The sequence below is a fragment of the Chaetodon auriga genome, chromosome 13 (assembly GCF_051107435.1).
Source record: "Chaetodon auriga isolate fChaAug3 chromosome 13, fChaAug3.hap1, whole genome shotgun sequence".
Classification (NCBI taxonomy): Eukaryota; Metazoa; Chordata; class Actinopteri; order Chaetodontiformes; family Chaetodontidae; genus Chaetodon; species Chaetodon auriga.
In genome coordinates, this window is record NC_135086.1 from 15,509,821 (window position 1) to 15,537,604 (window position 27,784).

The 27,784-nt window shown below is 44.9% G+C and overlaps 1 protein-coding gene across 2 annotated transcripts; it reads left to right on the top strand.

Moving 5' to 3' along the window:
• Positions 1–549: 549 nt before the first annotated feature.
• bcl9 (BCL9 transcription coactivator) lies at positions 550–27,617 on the top strand. Of its 2 annotated transcripts, none has more exons than XM_076746800.1 (10): positions 550–1,108; positions 2,706–2,876; positions 16,667–17,155; positions 19,437–19,750; positions 20,517–20,624; positions 20,771–20,957; positions 21,861–21,957; positions 22,064–24,242; positions 24,770–25,042; positions 25,184–27,617. In XM_076746800.1, exons 3-10 carry the CDS (start codon positions 16,869–16,871, stop codon positions 26,221–26,223), a joined length of 4,485 nt encoding a protein of 1,494 aa, XP_076602915.1. In that variant the 5' UTR covers positions 550–1,108; positions 2,706–2,876; positions 16,667–16,868; the 3' UTR covers positions 26,224–27,617. The 2 variants fall into 2 exon arrangements, with proteins under 2 accessions (XP_076602915.1, XP_076602914.1); XM_076746799.1 differs by having other exon boundaries at positions 557–723.
• The last annotated feature ends 167 nt before the right edge of the window (positions 27,618–27,784 follow it).

The window sequence follows — 27,784 nt, forward strand, 5'->3', positions numbered from 1 at the left end:
GTTTATCAGAAATTCCTGAAACCCAGTGTGACTATTGCCTGTTCACTAACGTAGAAGACAAGTAAAATCTCACTGTTGAGAAGCTCAGACTAGAGATGTTTGACATTTTTGGTTGAAAAATATTTTCCAATGATTAATCGATTACCAAAACGGCTTGGCTGACTTTCGTCTTCTTCTTTTTTAAAGCTGACTGGACTGATAATATCATAAAGTGTGCGTTTGCACTGAAAAGCTTTATCCTGTGACAACTTCCACAAGTTTAATGCTTTCCGGCTCGCAGCTGCTTTCATGTGAGCAAGTTCGCTGTCACCACAAAGACGTCGGTGTAAGTCCGCAAAATAAAAATAAAAAAAAATGTTTCAGCCACAGTTAGGTGTGTTTGTCCTCTGTACAGCTGTATCTTATATAATGTTTACCGTGTTACGTGGAATGGACATTGGTGTCTTGCCGCTGTCCGACAGTAACATTCGCACTGGCACACAGACCTGACCTAGAATTGCTACTTAGAATTCGGACTAAACCATCGCGCTGGAACGGAGGGGGGTGGAGAGACGACAGGAAATCTTGACTGGGATGTAATGGAGTAGGACCACTGGAAAGCTCGGGCGAAAGGGGGGAGACATATTTCTATTTTATAATGTTACCGTGATAATGTTGTGATTTGATAAGTGTACGGTATGAATCCGTCGTTCGAGGAAAACGGAAATTAAGCTAACATTCCAGGTGAGTGCTCTCTTTTTCAAATCCAGGTGGAAAGTGTCGGTACCAGAGCTCGCCTCCTGGCAACGGGCACACGCGGGTCCTCCTCCCGGGGACATCTCACTCCGGTATCCGTTCTTCTCTGCCTCTGTCCCCGAAGGCTGGCTAGCAAACCCACGTCGTGTCTGGCCTGGCAGACAGTGAGCACCCTTTCAACCGTGAATGCCGATTTTTTTTCCAGCGCACCAAAAGCGGATTATTCACGATGTTTTCAGCATGGTGTAAAACCCGCGGAGAAATATTGGTTTTTACCCCATTATACTGGAGGACCGCCCGTGCTTGGTGAAAATGAAAAAAGGATACAATGCAGCATGCATGTTCTGCATTCTTCGGGAGTACCACACCGCTGGTATTGTATTTTCTTTCTTTAAAATGTCTGTGATATGATTTATAAACGCGTAGCGAGATTATAGGCCTCGGCTGCTGATTGTGTCGGCCAGCCCTATCATCTGCCGAGCGATTTAATTGTTACATTGTTAACGGAGCTAGCACAACTTGAAAATGAACGTTTGCCCGAGGAGTGTCTGAATTGTTTTATTAGCAGGCAAAAGCCTCAAACGAAACGCATTTCGTGTGTGTTTTTTGCGTGTGCTTGTGGCCGACGTCGTTGTTCTCGCTCTCAGCCGCCGTCCAGTGCCTCCCTCTTCGGGGAAGACTTTGTTTGCGCTGGCCGACGCTCCATGAATGCAAGTGCTGAAGTCCTCCCTTCCCCCCCAGTTCTCTGGCGAAACAGGAACAACTTCTTTTAGGAAAAAGAAAAAAAAAGTTCCTGGAGTTTCAAGCGCCATGGAATTACTTTGTCCGCCAAGAGTTGTCCAGTGAGGCGCTGAGATTTCAGGGGGGAAGTCTAGACTCTGGTTGTTGTGAGCTTTGCGTTTATTGCACAGTTTTAGGTTTGTTGCATGTCTTGTGTATATTTTAGGAGGACTTCCTCGAGTAGGCCCGTTTCAGAGTAACTTGTGTGGCATTGTGCTGCGTTACCTTGGCAAGACCAGAGAGCTAAACATAGCAAAGAATGTGCTCAGTCTTTTAGCTTTTTTTCTTTTCTCAATCAATCTTTTTTAACTTGGCTTGTAAGTGAACACAATCCAGAGGCCCTGTAGTGTAGAAATGTTTGGTAAAAGGCGTTTTGCGAATTAACTCCTTTAATGAATAACGTCTTGTTACCTTGCAGGAGTTTATTAAAGTGTCACTAAGTCTTTTATTTTCATTTTTTAGAAAACATTTTCAAATCAGTTTCTACAATAAATGCTTATCCAGCATCACATTGGCTTCATGCTAATGCTGTTTTCTCTCCCATAATTGTGAGCAGAAAACCTCAGCGCCCTTTGTGCTTTGTTGCAGTCCGCCTTTAACTGATGCTGTTATCCAGAGCGACTTCTGGGCTTGCAGGTAGGGGCTCGTGGTCTTGTTCAAGGACCGTTTTGAAGCATACCTGCCAGCGGCTGAGACTGAACTGCAGACCTTCCTGTTACAGGACTCTGGTCTCTTCAATTGCTAGGCAACACCGCTGTCTGCCATGAACATGTCTATCTGTTGCACAGTCTTTGAGGTGTTTCATATTTATCTTTTCTCGATGCTCGCCAAGTCTACCTTATTTTCTTTGCATTGTTGAGGTGTAAAAAGAAAAAGTCACTTTTTTACTCCCACAGTTGATATTCGGAGGAAGTCCCCTTGGATGCAAAGAAGCAAGCTCTTGATGGAGTATCATATGCTATCTTGTAATCCCTTATGTGTACACCGGTCGATAGCTGAAGTATAAATGAATGTCTGGGTTAAAAAGGCGAGTATACACAGCTCCTGTAGCCCCTAATGACCGAAGCTTTGCGCCGGCTGTGTGTTCGCTACACGCTGGTCATGTCAACATGAGCGACTGAGTGCTTTTCCTTGCCGTTTGCTTGTTTGTGTTTCACCCGATGAGCAAAGTTCTTCTCCCTCTGTTCCAGGTGTGAATGACTTGTGGCTGTAGGGTGTCGTGAGTGGGCCAGGTTCCTGCACAGCACAGCCTCCGTGGCTGACGGGGAGGAGTCGAGTGGAGAGCAGACATCAGTGCCCAGGGGACCCGAGACCTGGTTCTCCATATGAGGCCCTGCTGAAAGGGCAGGGGGGCTTCTGAGGTAACACAACTCAACTTTGGCTCTCTCTGTCTCTTTTTTTGACTTTGACACACTTCATCACACAGTTTCTCTCACACGCACACATCTCCGCTCCTCTCAAAATCACACATCCACGACAGACATACAGTAAACAGGATTCCCTTATTCTAATTGCTTTACAACTCTGTGAGCGTAACTGTAGAAATACTAAGAAACAAGTACCACAAGATGTGGCGGGAGCATGTGGGCTGTGTCAGAAATCGCTCCCTATTTGCTATATAGTGCACTATATTTATTGTCCACCATTTTATTTGAGAGTCTGAATTCTGTGTATTTTTGTGGTGCCCCTTCAAAATCCCCCCCCCCCCCCCCCAAAAAAAGCAGTGTCCATGACATATACAGTGCTTTCTGCTAACAGTCCTACAACGCAGTGCTCCAGATGCAGTCATTGTGTAGCAATACAGCAAGTATTTGCTTAACATACGTAGTACGAAGTGAAGTAGAATGAGACGTACCTGTTTGCCAGCTTTTCCTCTCGACTATAATGTTTCTGTTTTTAAACCTAAGGCCAACTTTGGTTGCATTATCAAGCATGGCAGCACACGCTTCTCTGACTCAAAGACTAACTGGTGCCACAACTTGATAGCTCAACGCTGCTCTGATGCAACACTAACAAGCCAGGCACAGGCTCTTCCTGACATTGGTCACTATCTCTTTGACATTTATCTATGGATGTGCTCACACTGATAGCTGCATTCTGATGAGAGAGGCCTTGAGTTGGACAGCGGTTACCCCTGTGTGGCTGCTCTTGATGCTCAGGGAAGAAGCTTGAGGAAAAGGGCCTCAGAGCCGCACTGCTTCGGATTATCAGTGCGACGTTTGGTCTTATTCTCTGATCTGCACATGCTGAAGACACAACGTGGTCAGGGCGCTCTTCCTGAGAATGCTGTCCACACTGTTTATTTATCTGCTATCTAATCCGAAGCGTGTTAACCAAAAACCACAGCGACGGACGCAGGGAAATGGATATTGATGTAAAGTGGCAACAGATTTATTTTCTCCTCTGTGAACTGGCCTCTCATGTTTCTGTGCCTTTGTTTGCATAGGTTTTCTAATTAAAACTCGCATGGCTTGTTGTGTGACACGGGAGGAAGTGTTGGAAGGACGGTTTGTCTCATTGCCTGTGCAGTGGGTGGCAGCGGGCTCCCCTCCCCATTCATACAGTAGGTTAGACCCAAGTCTGTACCTCAAGTATTTTACGAGAAATGTTTATTTTTACTCCGTTGCCTCATTCTGATCTCTTTTCTTCTACCAGTTTGCTCCTAAACTAAGGAGTGTTGACATTTAGCATAATACCCATCAGTTTCTCATTTCTTTGTGTGTTCTGACCAAGATGTCCATTCACAATTAATTAAAGAATTTAGTTCATCCGCTGAATGACTCCTACACTCGTCAGGCCTCCATTGTACAGCAATTATGTAGTATCCCCCAGGGAGCAGGAAAAATGCTATTTGGTTTTTAACCATTGCAGGGCTGCCAGTTTACATTCAACCTGTTTGGAAGTGTAGGGGCGGCGGGTTTGTCATTCTCCACAGAACATGAAAATATGTTAGTACAAGACACAAAAAGAGAAATCAAAGATGATATTTAAAGAGGGGATTTTTTTTCTGCGCATTCCAAGAAAGTGGCTTGATGGGAAACACTTTTATTCCTCAGTCTGTAAAAGTTAGGTCAAAGTAAAGTAAAATACGTAATGTGTGTCAGCACCTACAGTGACTTTACTTAATTAATCCAGTATTGGCCAGATGTGACCAGTACACACTAAATACTGTTTCTGTTGGTATAAAATTGGGCCCCCACAGTATATAAAGCTTCTAAACACAACATAATTCAAATCAGTTCAGGGGGAAAAAGAGGACTTGGTGTATCCATTAAAAATAATACTTGTATAGCACCTGTGAAAAGCCAAGCTATGAAGTGCACAAGCAAGTTAGGAACAGTAACAATAAAATGTAAAAAACAAGATAACATAGGAGACAGTCCATCATAAAAACATTTGATTACAATTTAGAAAGCAGGGATTCATAATGGATCGATGATGGATAGATTGATAATGTTATTAAAATAAGTAAATTAATGTTCAATAAAGAAGGTCCTATTGTTTTAGAAACATTTACAAACATCACTTACTTAAAACCAAAACTAGTCTGTCACGCAATCTATGGTCATTCATGCCATGCAGACTGCTGACCAATACAGCGCAGTCTTCACTCAGACATATGATAAAAGTAAATTATCATAATTGAGCATCGACTACACAAGGTTTGAGGCTTTGTTTAAAAACAAATTTTTTAGTAGTAAGTCTGAAGCTTAGTGTGTCTGTCTAAACGGTCACAGCTATAAAAATGAGTGTTTCTCTTACAGCTGCATTTCATATCTTTTTTTAGTGTGGGAGGTCTCAGTCTCACATGTGTGGATGTGTGGTAGGATTGTTGCCCATACAGGATCCTCAGGGACGTGTCTGGCTGAGTCAGAATGTACCTGTAATTCTGCTTTCATGGTTCTCTGTGTGATTGACAGTTGTTGCACAGACGGGCTGCCCCCCTCCCCCCGCCGCTGTGAGGGGAGGGGTCCAGAACTGTTCTCAGGTAGAACCTGAGGGGTGTGTTGTCCTGCAGTCACCCATCAGCGATCCATGCTAAAAACTGCCAGCCAGGCTGAGGACCTGTCCAGCTGCCAGGTTGACTGTTGCCACTGGCTAGCCTAGTTTAATGTAGCACCATGACACAGTGCTAACCAGCAGATGTTAAGAGGCAAAACCCCTTTTAAAATCTGGTTTTCACAATCCACTTTATTAGACGCAAGCACTGGACAGTAATAGCACTCAGGAATAATCCATATCTGTCCGCTGCAATCAGGCTGAAGTGTTAAAGTTAAGATTTTAGCCACTACACCTGCAGAGATTTTTCTCGGTTCAAAGAGGTCGGTTTTAATTTGAATTCAGTTTGCTAATTTTATGAGCCAGTGATAAGCATCCATCAACTGTGTCAAATCTTCATTATCAAGTGTTCTTTGACTATGCTGTCAGTGTAAATGAGAGGAAGCTTCTGGTGTGTTAAATCCTTTATGTTCCGCGGTTGAGCTCCTGAGAAGTGAGGCTGTGTGTTTGGCAGTACTTTCCAGAAACTCACTGAAAGTCTTGAACATTAGTTTGGGAGAAAATAAGCAAAACTTCACTGACGTGTATATTGTTTGCATTAACCCTGCTGTCTGATATAGACATTTGTTCTATATTTATTTCAATGAGAGCACACTAAGATCTTGGGTGGAATTTTGAAATGCGAACGTAACGAGCTGGTGATGGTGAGTGTGTTTGCTCGTTTGAGTTTATGTAGGTTCAGATTTTTAGAAAGGTTCAGTTTTAGTTTTTATATATTTAGTTTTTCCAGTAGTATTAGTTAGTTTTTTTAAGGCCTGGGCTGAATGGGTCAGTTTGTAGCTACATGCATGTGCAAAATACAATCAGATTTCTTGCTGTGTCCTATGCTATGCTAATGTGCTAACATCTATTGTGATTCCCTGAGTGCTACAGTTCTGTAAGGTTGTTGTTTGGGAGTTTAGGGGTTTTGGTGTTTTCTGGTTGCTTTTTTAAGATGGGATGAAATAAAGTTGTATCATGACGCATCTTCCAGGGCTGTGTCTGGAGTCTGTTGGGCAGGTAAATCAACAGGTTCTCTCCTTTCAGCGTCTACAGCGTTTAGTTCTGGGTGATGTCGAGCTGCCTGCATGTTGGTTGTTTTACTGCTGTAATTTATTTTGTTTGCAAACTAATGCAGTCTTATCATGATTCACTTCAAATTTTAAAATCGTGACATCCAAAACAGTACCACACCTTGGATTAGAACTGCTCAGATCTCGTCTTTATCCTCCGCGTTTGTTTTTGCTCTGTCTAGCAATTCGAGCCATTTGCTTTTGCTCATAAACAAATGAAGTGAGTCTGTTTTTTTGTGCCTTTCCGTTTATCGCTTTTACCCACCTTGAATGCAATGACAAAAACAATTATATCCCTTAAAAACACAGTACAAAAATGTTGATTCTGGAATCACAAGGAAGATACAAAAACAGGTGTGACAATAAAGAGAATGTGTAACAGCATTATTGTCTCCACGCTCCTGAGAAGATAAGGTGTTAAATGTAAGGGAGGAAGTTCTTTGTGTCAGGATTAATTGGCATCAGGATTAATTGGCAGACTGTGTTTTAAGCCACTTTACCTGGGCTACATGGGCAACATACTGCATGCTTTGAACACATCACCGTGTCTTGTTTCAGAAGAACCTAAAGGAGACAGAAACGCTACCAAGTAAGCAAGCTTGGACTCATGGGAGCAGTCGATGTCATTAAGTTGTAGCACATTTTCAGTGCATCTCAGGCAGTATTAGGACAGTATTGCTGCATGCGGGTGTTTGAATTTGCAGAAGAATGAGTATGTGCACGTATATTTCTCTGTGCTTGTATATTTAATTGGGCAGGTCTTAGCCAGTGTGTTTAAAATTCCATGGGAATGACACATGAGTGCAAACTGGGGTAATTCAGGGACACAATCTGGCTCACATCGTCTCCAGAGTGCTAATTTTCTTGTATGTTAGCGGAGAGGAGACGGCACATGTATTGCGTACTCTGCGTGTTTGCGAGTGTTCTGCTTTGAGTAAAATGTTTTTGCTTGTTTGTTGTCATGCCAGGTCAGTAGAGATCCCTGAACTGTGTCACATGGGCTGACAGGTCGAGATGTCACTTTTTGCTTCTGTTGCGTAGTGATTTGTAATGCACAAAAAGAATCTAAAAATATTTTGGGCAGCACATCCTAAAATTTCATTCCTTTCCTGCCTAATGTTCTTAGCGCTATAAACTGAGGTTTTGCACAGTGTGGGTTGTATTGACTGCTGCTTCAAATGTGGGTATTTGATGTTTCTGTGCTGTTTGTTGTGAGGCTCAGTATCAAGACATTAATGACAGCCATGTGTTAGTTTTTTACTTGTGGCAAGTGTGTAATATATTGGCAAGTGGCTTAGAAGAAGAGCCATTTGACTGGCAAGTTAGGAACGCAAGCGTCCTTTACACTTTTACGTCTACATGGCCTCTAAAGGGCCTGGCCGTTGGGATTTCCCACAATGCTTTTAGCCACAGGGAGACGTCCTCCCAGCATGAGCAAGGGAGGAATGTGGCCCGAGTGTGGGAGCGACTGTCGGGATGGAGGGAGGGAGTCACGGACCAGAGAGCATGGTCAAGGGAAGGGAGGAAAGAAGGGGTCTGCACAGAGGGCAGCAGATTCTCTCTTAAGCAAATGGAGTTTCTGTTTGGCTTTTTATTTAAGCTGCAAATGAGAGAAACCCACTGTAGAGAAAAACATGGAGTTTTTAATTAGCAGATTTGCTTTGTGTGTATGCATTTGCACCGCTAGTATGTCTTACTTTACTATACTGTTAATGTCAGTGTTCCTACCGTTGATTTTAGTGGCACTATAAACAGAGCGGGTTGCTCCAGCCTTAATTAGCAGTTTTATTTTACTCAGTCACAAGGAAGTGCCCTTCTACTAGAGGCATTCATGTGTTCGAAATTTTGATCCTGTGGAAAATTCACCTTGACCAATGTGCATACATTAATAGAGAAAAAGGGACTCAATTGAAAAAGGATCTGAAAACATTACAACTGGACCTGACTATAATAAGCATGGTTAGTGGTGGTGTTTCATGATGCGCTGTAAAGCAACAAGTCTGAAACAGTGACAGTCAACCTATTGAAGTGTTTGCCGGCAGTTTGCAGGTGCAAAGTTGTAAAACTAAAGTAAAGGAAAGGAAAGGAAAAGAGCGTAATTGTGTGTGCCCGATCAAGAAGAAATCTTGCTGCCTCAAGATTGTGGACATTGTGTCGCTGTTTGTCTTCACAGGTTAGCTTTAGCTTTAGCTCTGCTCATGGGTCTTAGTTTTGGCTTTCATTGCTCGCACTTCCCTGTGTATTCCCTTGTATTTCTCTGCAATTATGGAAAAGAGAAAAAAAAGAACAAACAGTATTGGCCAAGAATCTCACAATTAAATTGTAATCAGAAGTAAATGCAACCCAGCAAGAAAATCCTGAGCGTGAATGTCAAACTGGACTTAATGAACCAACGGTGAATTGAGCCTGAACTGCTGATATATTCAAACTCACCATTGACGTTTTCAGAGGAGCACAATCTGCCTGTTGTTGTTGAATGCTTGTTGACACACACACCTGCTAGGAGACTGCAAATGCTGAACATTCGTTTAGAGCAACACCGTGCCGCCTTAAATGTTGACCAGATTTGATGTGCAGCCAGACTTACCTCATTGCATTTCACAGTTTTGAGCGTTCACCGCGGGCCATCTCTCAAAGCTTTGTCACGTTAGCCATGCATGCTTGTATCTAGGAACCGATAAATATGAATTGAATTTTTTTAATAGGTGCCTGAATTTTGGATTTGGTTCTAACCTAACTTTCGCTTCCCAGTCCGAAACATGAATGGATGTATGAAATTGAAGAGATGCAGATGGCTGCATTTAAAGCACTCTCAGGTCAGGTGTCACTTTTCACAACTAACCTTCTGATATAAATGCTGTTTTAAAGTGTAAAGTGTTTATTCTCATGCTTTTGAGTCCAGAAGCTGACGTATCTGCTGACGTGATCAGTCCTTCGTTTAGTAAAATCCAGGGTTAACTGTGTGTTTACCTCGTTCTTTCTTATCACTAAACGATTGGCCACAACAATCGCACCGTAAGCATTTGATCCTGGCACACCCCTAATTTGCACCCACGCTTGTTGTATCAGAGAAATAATGGCACATTGTTGCCATTTATCCAGTCTCTTTGTCTCATATTGAGTAGAAATGTGTGTGTGTGTGTGTGTGAGAAAGACACACCCACTTTGCCAGAGATGCAGAGACAGAGGGCAGATCGACAGAGATGGAAGTGCAGGGTGAAGTGTGTGAGACGGAGATCACAGCAGGCTGGAGTGCTGAGTGCCAGTCCTGCTGCTGGAGCTGGCCGCCACACATGGCACCGTGCCCAGGCTACGCCAGCAGATGTGTCACTAGTGAGTCAGCTGTGTGCGTGTGTGTGTCCGAGGCACAGACACCCACCCTCACGCTCTATGAAGACAGCGACTTGTGTAATAACCCCTCCCCCCCTCCTCCTCCTCCTACGGGTATATCTGTATTGCACCCCTTTCCCATCCTCCTGTTTTCATTGCCACTTCCATCATTGTGATGGACACGGTGAGGCTTCTGTCACCACGATATGATTTGACAAAATGTGACATTACACACATGTCGCCTCCCTGGGGATGAAGGGGCACCGTCTGCCGACCAGAGGAAAGGATGTACTGAGGATAGGGGAGCGGAAGGAGATAAACCAGCGGAGAGATGGTTGATGCTGGGGGTAACAGAGGGAGTGAGGGGGCAAAAAACTAAAAAGCATTCAGGTGAGCAGAAGAAAAAACCTGGGTGGAGAAGGATGGAGATATGTAGCTCTTCTACTCTGGGAGCAGTTACGAGTTTGGAGAATGCGAAACACCTTTTAAAGTTCATTGTAAATATTTGCTTGGTTTCAGTCGAAACAGCAGCTCAGTCATACTTGTGCGAGCGCTCTCGTTCCTGTCACGGCACATGCGTTATGTCAAATGTTACATCTGTGGCGTCACAGCTCTATCTTTAGTGACACTCGGCATTCCTAACATTCTGCATGTACTGAGTGTGAGTCATGAGTGCTGTGTGCAGGGTGTGGCACGCTGGGACGGTGCTCTCAGGAAGCCACCTCAACAGGTCAGTGTGCAGGTATTTCCGCAGCTAAAGCGCTGCGGGACGCCCAACATATCTTTGCTTGGAGGCCGGCAGGCATCTTGCTTTTTGCTATTTTTTAGTTAATACTGTTTGTTCTGTCTGCACTTAGTTACTTTTTCACTAGCCGAGAGGCAGGTACGTATGTGGAGGAAGTAGCTGTAGTTAGGAAACCGGTTATTTACAAGGAAATGCTGAGCTTTTTACTCGACTAAAGGTGACAAAAAATACTGGATTGATATTATCATCATTTTGGCCTTTCAGCGATTGTAGTTTAAAAAAAAAAAAAAAAAGATTGATGAAGTTGTCAGAAAAGTAAAGTTTCAGTATTGGTTTACTTTTAGTTGTAAATAAGCAACTAAAGAGTTAAGAAGTAGCACATTCATTTTCGTACAAATTGGAAGTTTCAGTCAAAATAAGTCATTTACTGACTTTATGACTCAGCTCTGTAAAAGAAAGAAAAACATTTTAGTTGTTTTATCAAAAGAATTACTACAAAGTTGTTGCACACTAATAAGTTTAATGTACGGGTGCGTTGGGTCAAAACATGCTATTTGAAGGAACCAAAACGATCCGGCACCACGTTCATCACTTTATTTATTATGTTTTCAGGTCTTAGTCCATCAGGGAAAATTCATAATTCATACCCCAAGAGGACAACAGGAAGTAAACACACACTGTAGTACCTCATGGGAAGACTTGTTGTTTCCTGCTTATGGTCCCATTTCTTAAGAAACTGATGCTGGCATTAAAGAATTGACTAAGGGGAGGGAAGTTTGGGAAAGTATGAAATGTCACTGTGCCATTCTCTCATAATGTCCACCTGTGGCTGCTTTGCAACAAAAGTTATTCGACTGGGTTTAAGATTTGTATTATTCCTTTTTTTTGTGTACTTTCATTTAACATGCATGTACAGTCTTTTAGACTATCAGAGTCTAAAATCTTCTTGTCATTGAAATCTTGTTTTGTCAAAGCTCTGACTTGTGACGTGAGCTGGATGCTGCTTCCACACACTGCACAGCTCCCTGCTTATGGCTGTACACATTTGTACGTTCTTGTGGAAAACTGTGAGGAGAGGTGGAAATAATATTTCTGATATTACCCTAAACAAATAATGGACTAAAGAAGATGGAGGCAGAGCAGACGGAGAGCGTGTAGGGGAGCTCGAGAGCGAGAAAAGAGAGAGCAATACTCCATTGTGACTGAACTGCAAAATGGGATTTGCATAAATAAGGCTGAAACATCAGCAGGCCCTTTTACAGCCAACAGCAGGACTGAGATGAGGGAAGAGAGTTTGTGTGTGTGTGTGTGTGTGTGTGTGTGTGTGTGTGTGTATGTGTATGTGTGTGTGTGTTTGTACGTTTGCACTTGAGTGTTTTTTTTTTCTTCCTTCTTTTTAAAATAATGTCTTTGTAGCTTTTTGTTGAGTTAAAATTTGAGCCAGTGGATTGGGTCGGCAGCAAGGTCATGGTTGCTCTGCTGTTATGGATCCCAGTGGATTCTCCGCTGGTATAAAGCCTCCTATCTCCCCTTCAGAGGAATTTGGGTGACGTAGCAGGGAAGGGTCTACTCTCCACACTGTGCTCAGCCAGCGTACGATGACTGTTACATAAGCATGAAATGAAATGCTCCCTTTTAGTGCCACCCGCATTTGAAAACCCAAATCTAATTGAATTGAACTATTTTCTGCCCTCTTTTCATGTGGAACCTCATATTTATATCAGAGGCGAAAAGCTCATTTTTAGAGCCTCATTATACTGTTTTCCCATTAACTTGCATGCACTGCAGCTCCTCGCGTGTGCGGTGATAGACAGTTCAGCGTCTTTACTGGAGATAGAGGAAGAGAAATCTCTGATTACCTCTACGGTGCTTTGTTGTGTGAGCGTGCGGTTTGCTGCGGTGTGTGCCTGATGTGCGTGTGTGCGTGTCAGTGTATTCCTTATGACAGTCTTGTCAGCAAGCTCCCCAATTAGTGTCTCGTTAGCGTGCGATTGGAGGGAACAGATGATTGACAGGTCCTGCTGTTTGCATCTGTATTTGTGCAAATACACACATTACAAACGTTTGCGTATGATTGGGGTTTAGGTTTAGATAAGACCCTGTTAGGGCAGAAGGGTTGGGCGGTAGTTTCTATTCTCGTGTTGTCCAGTCGCGGTTACAGAGATCACCGATAGGCGATTCGATCGCCAGGGAGTGGCAGGAGGAGGGGGTGGGGGGAATTACACCAGTGAGATGGCAGCATGGACGATTTAGTGTTGGTGTCAAGGAAAACATAACAGCTTGCATTTTGGGATATTATGGGTTTTACCCAGATGCCAAAGGTGAACCTAAGCACAGCAGTCTGTCTGCAAGCTTTGTGAAAGATGTGTGTCTGTGAAGGAGAAGGGTGCAATAGTATCACAGCATCATGTTCAGTTTCACATTATCTTATCTTTAATATCACAATCCAAAGCATATCCATGTTAACTCCTCTTGTGGACTGCAGAGCAAAGGTTTAGTGAACAGGCAGATGGAGAACAGAGGTGCAGGGAGTCAGATCCATGGAAACTGGTTTGTAATTCAGGATTTAAAATTCACTCACGTGTGCTGATTAACGGGGCTCAGTGGGTGGACATGTCGCACCACCACAAACATCTGTCAAGCCAAAGTAAGGCCCAGATTCTAGAGAGACTTTTTATAACATCTTGATGTTGATAGCAAGTTAGTTGAAAATCGCCTTAGTATCAGCTGGCCTAGAGGCTAAGAGGGCATGCTGTAAATGGTAGTTAGGGCTGAGTGAAGTAGGTGCTCTCTAAACTTTTGTGCTATGCAGCAACATGTTCTCCATGCCGCCATGAACGATGCAACATTTAAGGTTGTAAAGGGTACATTTGAAATGTGAACAGGATCATTATGAATAATAATTATTTGATACTCTCAAGGCCATTAGCAGTTTATTGATCAAGAGAAAATAGCTCATAATGTGAAGTCACGTGGCTTTTAACGTTGAGCTAGCTGGCTAGCTAACTTGGTAACTAACTCACTGAGATGAGTCTTCGTCATCCACAGAGCCGACGTGCCTCCTCCTCAGATGCTCCAGATAACTGATGTGCTTCCATGCCAGACAAGGTCAGCTTTGCTAATGTTGCAGTTGGCAACTTTGGCTCAGTTAAGAGTGAAATGCGTCCACACGTTGGAGGTTTGTGGTCCTGAAAGTGTTGCCATCGCGCTATTGTTCACTTCACTCCAGTAAATTTGCAGGATGGTCTCCAGTGGGCGATTGGCCGTCATGGCTCTCTGAGGCGCCTGTGGTAGATTAAGTCGGCCAAGGCTCTTGTTTGTCCTCACCCCACAGCGGAGCAGACCCATCACTGCTCATCCGCAGGCAACCACAGCAGGGCAGCAGCATTTTAACCCCCCCCCCCCCCAACACCTTTCTGACGTTGTAATGGAGGAGAGTATGTCCATCAATTTTTGTAACAACTTGAAACCGAAAATCCGACATTCACACCCACTTCATACAGTGATTGAACCTTTACGTACACTTTAGGGTATGGGATCTTCACAGTATGACAACTCACAGATAAGATCATATTATTGGAATTGTTGAATTATTCCTCTTCTTATTATTATTTCAATTCAAGAAAACCAGAAGCACTTGTACTGTAGCATTCAACACACTCTTAAAAAGACTGAAAGCCTTTATTGTAAGTCACTTTGGACAATAGCGTTTGTCAAATGAATGTAATGTCTGATTTCCATGTGCCATGCAATCCTCACTTATCAAATGTGTCCTGTAATGAGTTTTTGCCCACACTGTCCATTTTTATGGAAGAGCATCAGATTGTGAGTGCTATTATTTACAGTGTTTTGGTTGAGAGCGGCTGTCTGGCAGGTCTTTTCCACCGTGACTTACATAAGCCACGGCTTCACTTTGATGAGCAAATAACAGTCAACACCAAAATCAAACTGCATCTGTGTTTTTGCCACTTTTTCATCTCGTCCTCCCTCACACATTGTTTTCCTGCCCTTAATCCAAACTCTGGCCTAACCAAAGCCCCAAGTCTAGAAACAACCACTGATCTGAAAATGTTGGACTTATTTAGACACACATTTGAAACTGAGTGTTCATACTAGGTCCACGGTTACAGCAGAAGTGCGTGAAATTATTTCTGTGTGCTGCACATCACTGCTGCAGAATTACTCATGTATAATTGTGCGTTGCGGTCCTTGTTTCCAAAGTTATGTATCAAACCGTGTTGTGTCGCAAAATAGAAACATGTGATTTCACTCAGAATAGAGGTCTTTCGTGCTGCTCTGTTGTAAATATGTCAAATCACGAGTTCAGCAATCAATAATCAACCCGCCACTTCTCTGAAGAGCCCCCACTTCTGCCACAAAGCATATTTTTATATTTAAAAGGTTAGTCTAATCAATGTAGTTTGGATAAACAAGGCTCCTCTGTGCCCCCCCGCCGTGGAGAAGCCAGCCTCTGCTCATGTGCAGTTGTGATCTGTGATCCTCATTGTCGTAAATCACTTCTCTTGTAGACCACGGGGAGACGAGTGTTGCTGCTGTAGTAGGAGACTGTGCATTTGTCTGGTTCCCAGTGACCACACCCCCACCCCGAACCCCCCGAACACTCCACCTCCTTCTCCCCAGGGGAACTCTGGAGCCAGTTACAATGTTGAGTGTTTTGGAAGAGCTCTTAAATATTTTCAGGATGACAATGTAATCTGACTGACTGGGCCGCTCTCTCTCAAACAGGATTCTCATGCGATTCTCGTGCTCACTTCACCAGCACACACACGAACAGAAACACACAGCGGTTAGTTTGGACCACAGTACTACCTCTCCTACTCCTCCAGCACACTTCACTGTGTGCTACGGTTGCATTGTAGTGCTGCTATTTATTTAGTTAACGTGATACCCCACCCAGAATCTTTATAGCACTGAAGGATAAGCTGACTGATATTAGACTTAAGTGATAATTTTGTCTATTTTTTTATTTAGTCTTAGTCCTGTGTCAAATGTGCTTGTTATTTTTTTTTTTTTATCATATTTAGTCAACCTCACCCTTTCTTCTTCTTTTAGTCAAGTTTTAGTTGATTTAGTCAAAGATAACTAACTACTCTAGTCTGGTTTTAGTCAATGAAAACTTTTTTTTAGTCATCAGATTATATTAAAACATTTCAACCAATCTAATCTAGACAAAACCTTTAATTATTTTTGTCATTTTAGTTAAACTAATTTCACAGAAGTTTAGCTAGTTAGCTCACTGGTTTTACACTGAAGCTCCTACTGCCGCTTTAAATAAACTTGCAATCTTGCTGAAGCAGCCGTGCAGTTCGCCCTGCTACAGTTTCACAACAGAATGAATGCTGAGATCCCTTAAATTTCAGTGTTTGAAGAACAGCCATGGTATGCACTGAGGGGAACAGCTGAAACAAAAAGCTGAAAACCTGTCAGTGTTCTCTAGTGGACTAAATGTGTAATGGTGACTTGAACCCAAACGTATCTTCCACATTTTCCTGGTGGAATTTCTTGTTACTTATTGGTTGACATGTTCACTGACTATCTGCAATTAGCTGCAAGAAAGACTCAATGAATGGTAGCTGTAATTCGGCAGCATTTTAAAAACTGCCATTTCCATCTCTCTTCATACCAAGCACACAGATGGAGATTATTCTGCAGGAGAGTTTTGAGACATTTTTTTATTATTAACACCTGTGCTTTCACTGCTGGAAAGTGTCACAATGTCCGCCGTGGTAAAGACCTGTTGGAATCCTTTCCCGCTGGCACAAATTAAAGCTGACCACTGTGACAGAGAAAATTACCAACTTTTAACAGCCGCCTTTCAGACCTACACGAGTAGATTGGCGCTAAAAAGATTTTTGGTGGTGTGTGACTTTAAGTTTGGCCAGGCTGGCGCCCTGTTATCCAGTTTTGTTAACTGTCTTTTCTCCCCTCTCTTCTCTCTTAACAGTGTGCCCAAGGGCCGTTGAAAGCCCCCTTGGGGGAGTTTCATAAATACACACCGAAAGAGACAAGACTCCTGGACTATTGTTATTGTTTTCACACTCTTTCACACACACACACACACACACACACACACACACACACACACATACATACACATACACACACACGCACACACCCACAGACACACAGACAAGGACATAGAGAGAATGTTGGAGGTCCAAGAGGAGAGGCCAGCGGCGGCAGGTACAGCAGCGACACATTTCAGTAAGAAGGAGCGAGGGAAGAAAGAGCGAGAGGAGGCCAAGGACAGTCGAGCAAACCTCTCGAACATTGGGAATCCTGTTCCTGGCTCCAGGAACGTGCGCGCAAAAGCGCCGCTTTCGCACACAGGCAGTCCTCACCAGCTCATCACTCCACCCTGTTCTGTAGTCCTGGGAGCCCCATCAATGCACTCCAATAGGCTAAAGAACTCCCCGTCCACCAACACACAGAGGTGAGTGGGCTTGTACACCGACATCCTGTGGGTCTAGTGATGATACAGCTATGCAGTGCTGTGATGGCAGGAATAAGCGAGCACTGGTTTGTGTGTACATGTGAGATCATGATGGTTGTTTTAACAGCCAAGTCAGCCAAACACTGATGTGAACGCTGATTAAAATTATGCATTTAATCTAGATTTTCTGTAACTGCACAGCAAGCAGAAGTAAAATTCAACAGCTCCAGGTTATTTTTATGGCTGCACAGTGTTGTTAGATAGATAGATAGATAGATAGATAGATAGATAGATACTTTATTTATCCCCAAGGGAAATTCACAAAAAAAAAAAACCCCACAACACACACTCGTGACAGCGCCGGAAACAGAAACATTGTTGTTGCGAGTAAGGGAAACTAAATCAAGTTTTCATCCCATGTATTGTTGTTAAGTGCTGATGACTGAAGTACTCAATCATGTCTTCAACATCAATAACATGAGCAGGTTTTACTGGAGAAGCACGAGCTTCTGTCCAGTCAATAAACCTGTTTCAAGTAATCAAAAAAAATCATCACACAATATCAGAAATGAATAAACATTAGCTGTCAGTGTTTATTAACAGTTTGTGAAGAGAGAAGAAACACAAACACTCAACCCTCTGTTCAAAACAGCATTAAGTGATATAAAAACAGGTCTCTGTAAGAACAAAAACACGGATGCTACTTGAAGAATGTATGGACCCAAGATTTTGTGCAGTTCAGCCAAGTACAGATGCCAGTTTAAGCAGTCTGTAGGCTGATATGATTAGCTGTAGAGTGATCAGTGCATCCCTTATCCTGGTGTTGTGAAACTCTCATATCTTACCAGTTGCAAGGTACATAATGTGCTGAGTTTTAAATTTTGAAAAAGCTGATCAGGAGAGAGTCCACGGAAAACTTCAGCTACAGCCCTTAAACAGCATTTTTTGTTATACTTTATTAATACCTGTGGGGGAAAGTGACCCATCCCATCTATTTAAGTACAGTGAGCAGCCTTTTCTAAGGCCAGAGGCTTGGTCGGTGAGAGAAAGCTCTCTGTTACTGAACATGCACGTTTTTTCAATGTGGGGAGGAAATCAAATGACCTGGAGGAAACCCGTGTAAATTTGAGGAGAACACAGAGCCAAACCTGAGGCCTTGTTGTAAGGTGCCAGTGTTAACTTGCTAGCTATCGTGCAACTTTGAGTCTTGGCAATGTTAAGTGGACCCAAACCTGAGTGTCACATTTGCCATACCCATTCGGTTAGGAGAGCAAGTGTAGGTCAGGTGTAATGCAGATCTAAGATGAGCTTCCTCACTCCTTTCCTTCACCTGGAAGATCTTGATGTGTGATCCAGAGCTGTTTTAGGGTCAGGGAGTACACTGAGCTTGGAAGTTTTCCCTGCTGACTCATGGTTCTGGAGCCTCTGGAAACGGCTGTCTGGACTGCCAAAATTCTGGCTTTGCCTCCTTTTTCTACTAGCTGTGTGTCTGTGTGTACGTACATAAAGTGTGCTGTGCTGCGGCTGTGCTTTTTGGACATGTTGGCATTTGTTTCATGCTAATTGTACAAGAGTGTGTGTGTGTGTGTGTGTGTGTGTGTGTGTGTGAGGGAGAGAGAGAGAGACAGAGAAAGAGATTAGGGTGTGGTAAGGGAATTCTCTGCCAATTGGATGTGTCCTGTTTCCCTAAACTGAACTGCTCTCATAACTAGTAAGCAGTAGTCATTTGTAGATGGCCTGCGTCTCTTCAGTGTGTTCCTTCAAGTTTAACTGTGCTCATGCATTGCACAGTACTGTTCAACCTAACCTTCCATTCATAGACATCCGTAACAAGTGCTGGGAGATATGGTGTTAAGCATTTGCAAAGGAAAAAAGTGGGCATAAAATGAACAATCACGTTTTCTTTTCCATCTCCTGGGCACCACAGTGGGGAACATTGGTGCATGTTATAGTGGGAAGCTGGGGGATATTTCATGGTATAGGCCTCATGATTACTGGGTAACCTCACTTCAAGCCCCAGGCTTTTTGCTTGATATGCCCCATTTCCGCCCTGTTGTGTGTGTTTGCTAAGTGAAAACAGGGTTACAAATATATGTAGGAAGACAAAACATAACGTTTTGTAAGTTTGCTGAATGACTTGCTTCATCCAAAGCACACTTAATAGACCGTTGTATTAAAATTTGTAATGTATCTGTCATTTTGCACTGTTTTGATTTCTTATTGCACAGTACAGATGTATTAATTATGCCTATGACCTTTTTCTCTTTCCTCTGTCTGTCAGCCCTAAACCTAAGACGGAGGCTATGGTACGCTCACCTCCCGTCATGTCCCCCTCCACTGCCACCCAGATGGACTCTAAAATGCCCAATCAGGGTAAACCAGGGAGCACTGGCAGCCAATCACAGCCCTCACCCTGTGACCCCAAGACCCTGGGTGCCAAGGGGGCTCAGAATGTGGCAGGGGCAATGGGGTTGAAGAATGGCCAGGGCCTGACCTCTGGCCCAAGCTCCAAGGTTAAAGTCAAAAGGGAGAGAAGCACCTCGGTGGAGTCGTTTGAACAGCCAGAGAGCGGCACACCCACTAGTGAGGAAAAAGGTAAGGACCGCTGTAACCTATACTCATTATTATCAGACCCTTTCATGTCCGGCAGGTAGCTGGGATCAGGAGTTGACAAATAGTCCTTCTGAAGTGCTACAAGTCAGTATGATTTGTAGAATTGAATGTTGTTTTTATTCTCACCAGAATGCTAAAATAGTTGAAATTAAGTAGGTGGGCAAGGTACATGAGTTTATTGATGATGTTTTTAGGAGAGTAATTAGCAGCTGTGCTTCTATACTTGTTTGCTAAAGTTCTCTCCATTTGTAATGAACTGCTCAGTATAGATAAAATACCTACAGTGCTTAAACAATGCCATGTCAGTAGTGCTTGTGTTGTGATTGTTCCTGTACATATCGTAGTTTTACACATCATTCCCTGTAGAGGCAGTCTGTCAAATTATTCAGCCCTCACTAATGGAGGGAATGGCAAACATTCTTCCTAATTTCAGACAACGTTGGTTGTTGTATTCCTCTTATCCTGTACCAATGCAAAACTTTATTTATAAAAGCATTGTAAACATAGCTCTTCATTATGTCTTGATGACACAATATGCCCAGAAAAGCCAGCAGTTGGAAAGTTGGAAATGCTGAAAAAGGTACTTTGCAGTCCCACATTTACACAGATAAACCTGAGCCCACTGATAGATTGTGTGTGTGTGTGTGTGTGTGTGTGTGTGTGTGTGTGTGTGTGTGTCTGTCTGTCTGTCTGTCTGTCTGTCTGTCTGTCTGTGTATGTTTGTGTGTGTGCGCTTGTGTGTTTCCAGACAGCAGCAGGGTGAAGAGGATGTGTGTGGCAGAGAGGAGGCAGCCGTATAGCGGAGCTGACTGGTGCTCTGGGGGAGAAAGTGACGAAGATGACAAAGGATTCTTCAGTAAGTGTGTTAACGTGTTCATCCAAGCATGTGTAGCAGTCCCTTTGCTGATCAACTTGACTTATGACAGTTCCTTAGTAGAACTACATTGCCCACAAGCCTGTGCAGGTCCTAAAGCCACGGTCTTCCCTGTTGTCTTCCTATAGACTGCAACTCCAGTGACGTGAAGCCCCAGGACTCAGTCACACATTCTACCTCCAATGCCGGACTCAGTCGCTCCTCCACACCTTCCCACAATACCCTGGGAGGTCAAGGCTCCACAACAGAACCTCCTACTGGTCAGAAACCAGGCTCAAAACTCGTCTATGTCTTCACCACAGAGATGGCCAACAAGTAAGGAAGCTGATTATCTGTTGTGGCTACTACCTTCCATAATATTGAACCTAATAATAAGTTGATACCCAAATCTAAAACTTGTGTATTTGACATGATGTGTAGTTACTGAACTGTTATTTAGTTATGATTTAGTCATTAGCATTTACAGTTAAAGCTTATTTCTACATATTTTTAATATTAATGTTTTCAGACAGGCTAATTAAATCATCTTAATTCACCTCTTTTTTTCCCAAGCAAAACACACACCCACAGCAAAACCCTTTGTGCAATTGCAGTTCAAAATTAAATGGAATTACTAACAATGTCAATTGCCTGAAGTACATCTCTGTGCCCCTTTCAGCAGCAGTAGTTGTTGTCTTTGATATTTGTTGCAGCTTTTTTGGCACTAAGATACTTGCTTCCCACCCCTTCTCTTCACTTCCCCAACTTTCCCAGTTGTAGCCTAAATCCATTGTGTGTATCTGCACAAACGTGGGCTCAGTGGGAGCATACACTTGGCTTAGATTAACACCCTGTTGGGAATTTGAGATCAAAGATGTAGATGCTCAGTGGAAGTTGTGTGTGTGTGTGTGTGTGTGTGTGTGTGTGTGTGTGTGTGTGTGTGTGTGTGTGTGTGTGTGTGTGTGTGTGTGTGTGTGTGGGTGGGTGTGTGGGTGGGTGTGTGTGTGGGTGTGGGTGTGTGCGCATGCATGTGTGTGTGCGTGTGCGTGTGCATGTGTGCGCACACAATAGTTTACTTAGTCTGTTGACCTTGGTTTTACCTTCATGGTCCCATCTAGTACTCATTCATCCGGCTCACTGTCTCTCAAATGCACACATGCACCCACACACACAAACCCACACACATATATTTATTGTGTCTGATGACTGATATCTGACTGTCTGCCTTCTTGTCCTCAGGGCAGCTGATGCAGTTCTAACTGGCCATACAGAAAACATCATTGCCTTCCACATGAAAAACATCTCCAACAGCAAGGACAAAGCTCACCTCCTCCTGGTAAAGACACACACAAGCTCTTTTTTATCATACACATATGCTTTCATACATCAACATGTCGCATGAGTGTTGTGATTTAATCCTACTTCTTCCCTCTCTGTTAAAGAACAATGCAGCAAGCACCCTCCGAAATGACTCCAAGCCTCCCCAGCAACCGCCTTCCCATGCCCAAGATCAGAGCCACCAGCCTGGATCCAAGCCGTCCTTACCTGGCATGGCAGAGCCAGCCCCACCCCAGCCTTCAAACCAAGGGAACCAGTCTGGTGTTCTTCCGCAGGAAGGGTCATCCTCTGCAGGCATGGAATCCAAAAATCTTCCTGGCAGTAGCCCCAGTAACACTACTGCCCCAGTTGACCAGGCCCCTGTCACCCAACCTGAGGCTGGCCTCAACCCTCCAACAGTAGGTGAAGGAGGGCAGGGTGGAGGCTCTGGTGGAGCAGGTCTGACACCTCAGCAGCAGCAACAACAGCAGCAACTGGCCCAGGAGCTGTTGAACATGGAGGCCAACACAGAGGGTTTGTCCCAAGAGCAGTTGGAGCATCGACAGCGCTCTCTGCAGACGTTGCGGGATATTCAGCGCATGCTTTTCCCTGATGATCGTGATGCCCCACCTGGGCCCCCACAGCCCCATGGTGGACCCCATGATGGAGGCCCTGATGGTGCACCCCGCAGATCTGAGCAGGGCCCCCTTCAGGCTATGATGGCGCAGTCTCAGAGTCTTGGACCACCAGGTGGGCCAGGGGGACCTCGTCCACAAGGTCCACCCTTTGGCCCACCCCATGGTCCCAGGGACATGCCCCCATTTCCACAAGATGAAATGGGTGCACACATGGGGGGGCCTGGGGGCTGTGGAGAAGGAGATCAGATGACCCCAGAACAAGTGGCTTGGTTGAAGCTGCAGCAGGAGTTTTATGAGGAGAAGAGGAAGAAACAAGAAATGCAACACCGGCCACTTCCTCCAGACATGATGATGCACCCCCACGGTCCACGTGGCATGATGCGAGGGCCCCCGCCTCCCTATCAGATGGGCCCAGGAGAGATGTGGGGAGGACCAGGGGGGCCACCAGAGCACTACCAGGAGCGCATGGGCATGGGCCCTGGCCCCAGGGGTATGCCCCCACATATGCAGCGAATGCCTGGCTTCTCTAGTATGATGAATCCTGAAATGGAGGGACCCCCAAGGCCTGGAATGGGCTGGCCTGACGACATGCCTCCCCGTATGGGAGATGCACGAGGATTCCCTGGAGGACCCGGAGCAATGTTTGCTGGTCCAGGGGGTCGTGGTGAGCGTTTCCCAAATCCTCAGTCAGTCCAAGAAGCAATGTTCCACCAAGGTATGGGTGGAGAGAAGGGCCTCCCTCCTGCAATGATGATGGACATGCAAAGGATGATGGGGCACCAAAGAGGTGGAATGGAACCTGGTAATGGTATGGGTATATTTCCCAGAATGCCTGGTGATGGTCCCATGAGTCCATCTTCGAGGCTCCAGGGAATGGGAGGCAGGGAAATGGGGCCTGAGTTTGGCATGGGACCTGGCCCTGGGCCGGGACCTCATATGCACCCTTCCAAACTACGAGATCCCAGCATGAATATGAGTCCTGACGAGATGATGAGAATGAGAGGAGGTGGAGGACCTCCAATGGAGAACATGGGCCCTCAAGGCAGGCCCATGCAGGGGCCTCCCTTCCCTGAACAGACACAGCCAGGAGACTTTCCTATGGGGCCTGGGCGGCCCTTCCCAGGGGGACCTGGAGGAATGAGGGGTCCACATGGAGAGCAAGCCTTTGGTCCAGAGCACAGATCTACACCAACAGGAGGTAATGGTCGTATTAACCACCTCCCCTCTGCAGGTGGCCCTTCACAAGGTCAAAGGGGCCGCAAGCCAGCAGATCTGAATGTCCAAGCAGGAGGAGGGAACTCTCCCAGTGTCAACCCACTTAAGTCCCCTCCTCTAAGGCAAGTGCAGTCCCCCATGATGGGCTCTCCTTCTGGAAACCTTAAATCCCCTCAGACACCGTCCCAGCTGGCTGGCATGCTCACTGGTCCCACAGGCCCCAGTGCCCCTCCAGCTCCTCCAGCTTCGGCACCAATGAAGTCCCCCCACTCCATGATGGGATCAGCTGGTGCCTCTCCTGTTCATATGAGGTCTCCCTCTCTTCCTAACCCATCCCCAGGATGGGCTTCCTCACCAAAACCACCCATGCAGAGTCCTGGAGTACCACCTCAGGGTGGTAAGCCTCCTCTCAGTATCACCTCACCAAACATGATGGGGGGAATGGAGCAAGGTATGACATTCTCTTTCTTCCCCTGTGTTCATCAGCATGTGTGTCTCTGCTTCTTTGTTCGATATATAATTCACCATCTTTTTTCAGTGCATATTGATTAATTACCATTCAGTTAATATTGGGATTTCTTTTGTGCATGGTTTTGTGTCGAATTTTATTTCGATTGCATCTTTTTGTCACTGGCCTCAGTAATTGTTAACATCACATGTGAAGTGTCTGACTCTGCCATTTTTTGTCCTTTGAAATCAGAATTAGTCTTCAAAACCAAAAACTGAAAATAGATGTGGGGGCTACCATTCAAGTGCATAACTCATTCAAGTTAACACATCTGTATGAGGGGTGGGGTTTGGTGGGTTATGGTCCAGTGGCTCCCTCTTGTGGCCACATAACTTGGAATTTTCTGAGTTCCACACACTATTGCCAGTGCCATCACAAATGAAAACAATCTGCCAGAGAATCAAATCTCAAGTGCTAAGTTTTATCATGTCTTTGTCATGTCATCTCTTTGTCATCATGTTGTCCTCTAGGTGGGAATGGCCCTCCCTCAGCCCCTCCTTCATCAGGGGCTCCATCTGGCTCCATGTCCCTCCCAGGCAACGTCCCGTCTGGCAGTCCGTACACCATACCCCCTGAGCCAACTCTATCCCAGAACCCTCTCTCCATCATGATGTCACGCATGTCCAAGTTTGCAATGCCCAGCTCCACCCCACTCTACCATGATGCCATAAAGACTGTTGCCAGCTCTGATGACGATTCGCCCCCGGCTCGCTCCCCTAACCTGCCATCAGTGAACAATAATGGTAAATATCTTATGCTTATTGTTTAATTTGTCATTTCAGTTCCACTCCACATGGGTCATATTTATATTTGTCTTCCTTTGATCTGCTTCATAAGAGCTTGTTCTGAATATATAATCATCTCCTTTTATCTTGCACAAACAGGTATGGCAATGAATCACCAAGGCAATCCACGTATGATGGGACCTGGAAACGCTGGACCCATGTCTGCCCTCAGCCCTCTGGGTATGAATCCAATGGGATCTCAGCCCCTCTCCCATGGCATGCCCCCACAGATGCCCTCTCCCAATGCCCCTAATATGGGCCCAGGCATGATGCCTCATGGCATGATGATACCACCAAATCCACAAGACCCTGGTATGGGAAACCCTCAAATGATGCCCCAGGGTCGCATGGGCTACCCTCACCGAAGCCAGGCATACCCCCTCACCCAGTCCCCGTCCCAGCAAGGTCCTTTCTCCCCGCACAACGGTCCTGGTCCCCAAGGTTTCCCTGGCCATCCCATGGGCTTCCAGGGAGAGGGAGGGCCTATGGGAGGACGGATGGGTAATATGCCTCATGGGGGAGGGGGTGATGGTGGTATGTGCAAACCCAATACCCCTGGAGGGCCAGAGTTCAACAACATGCAAGGTGGATTCAGCGATGCAGACCTTCATGAGGTGATGCGGCCGGGAGCATCCGGCATTCCTGAGTTCGACCTGTCCAGGATAATCCCATCAGAGAAGCCCAGTCAGACTCTGTCTTACTTTCCCCGAGGTGGAGGAGACAATGCTGGGGTAAAACCACCACACCCCTCTGGCTTCCCCATGCAGGGCATGATGGGCGACGGTCCACCAAGAATGGGGATGTCCATGCAGGGGATGGGGGGGATGCCAGGGGGGCCTGGTGGGGGAATGGGACCCCAAGACATGCCAATGGGCAACCCTGGCCACAACTCAATGCGGCCACCAGGATTCATGGGCCAAGGCATGATGGGCCCCCAGCACCGGATGATGTCCCCTGGGGGTCCGGGAGGGATGATGCAGGGGAGACAAATGGCCCACCCAGGCCCTGGCGGCTCACCTAACATGATGATGTCACTGCAGGGCATGGGAGGCCCCCCACAGCAGACAATGATGATGGGGGGTCAGATGAGGCCACGTGACATGGACATGGGGTTCAGTCCGGGCCCTGGAATGTTCTAATCCAACAGAAACCTTGTATCTAGAATGTTCTTGGACAGTACGCATGGATGGAGTAAAGGTTATGGTGCGTGGAGATTGTTCAAAAAACTCTGACGGACTCAACTAAAGGAAGTATAATACAAGAGAGAGGATGTACCCAGAAATGAACTGAATGGAGCTAACCAGTCACCTAGTAATGTCCTGTGGGAACTATTCCAGTGGAGACTCGGACAGGCCCAGATTGGAGTACTTTTGCCACAAGAACATTTAATTTTGAACTCAAGAACTTCAGAATGTATGGGATTGTTGTGCATCAGTTTCGCAAAACTGTTCTTGTGTTTTTTGATTATCTGACTATAAAGATGACTTCAACATCAAAGAGGAATCAACCTAACAAGTCAGCGTGGAGATGCTACAGTATATGTCTACTTTTTTCAAATTTAAAAAACAAATTTGTCATGAAAGTGGAAAGGAATAAGAAGAATTTGTGCTTTGTGAAGACTTTAGTGGAACTCCATCTTGTCTCTCGCTCCATTGTTTTGACTGTTTCTGTACAGTATATACGTGTGAGAGTGCGTGTGTGTGACAGACTGTATGTTTGTGTGGTATGTATGTATGTGTCTGTATGTATAGGCATTCTATCAGTGACCTCTCAACTCCTCTTACCCAACTTTCATTGGGGGAGGAATGCCCCCTAAAAATACTGTACTGTTTACCATTGGTGGGCTATTCGAATTTTAGTCTATTTTAATTTCCTTTGTAACTCCAGTGTATAACAAACCAAACTATGACCTCATTAAGATAATAGTATTATTAAAAAAGCACAAACATGGACCGTCTGCAGAAAGCGTCTTCTTTCTCTATTTTTACCATTGAGAGCAACACATATAGTGTGAGGATCCTGGCAGCTTTGCAGCACAATGATAGTCCCCAGTCCATTACAAGTTGTGGATGACAGTTGACTTGGTGCTCCAAATCTTTCAGGACTCAACTTTCGCCAGCGTGAATAATACTGCTAATACCCAGATGTGCTATGTGTGTTCTTCTTGTTCCTGTTGTGTTCCTGTTTTGTTTTGACTCTCTTGTTGACTCTGGGTAATAATCATTCCCACAGCAATAATCCCCAAATGGTCAGCAGAATGGGACAGGAGTGGCTGAATGCCACAGCAGGTATGCCAGGTATTATAGAACTAGAGCTAGGTAGATCTGGTGAAAAAAAAAAAAAATTAGTATGGCAGGTGTGGTGTCCAGAGTGAGACACAGAAATGTAAACACATACTGCTTACCATCCAGTTGACTTCCTCTCTTTTCTCTATTGTATAAGCTTGTCATGTGTTTCTCCATTGGCTTTGGTGCAGAATAGCCTACCAGGGCTGTGGTGATGGACTACAAATAAAAGATATTGTTTTGGTATATACATGTTGTCTATGGAGTGTGTGTGTGTGCGCGCGTGTGAGTGAGCGCGTATGTGTCCACGTGGCTCTTGACTTTTCACATCTAGTCAGTTACGTGGACCAGGTGGTGTCTTTGTCATTCTACATGTCAAACCAGCTTACCAACATTTAGCTAGAAGAAAGAGAGC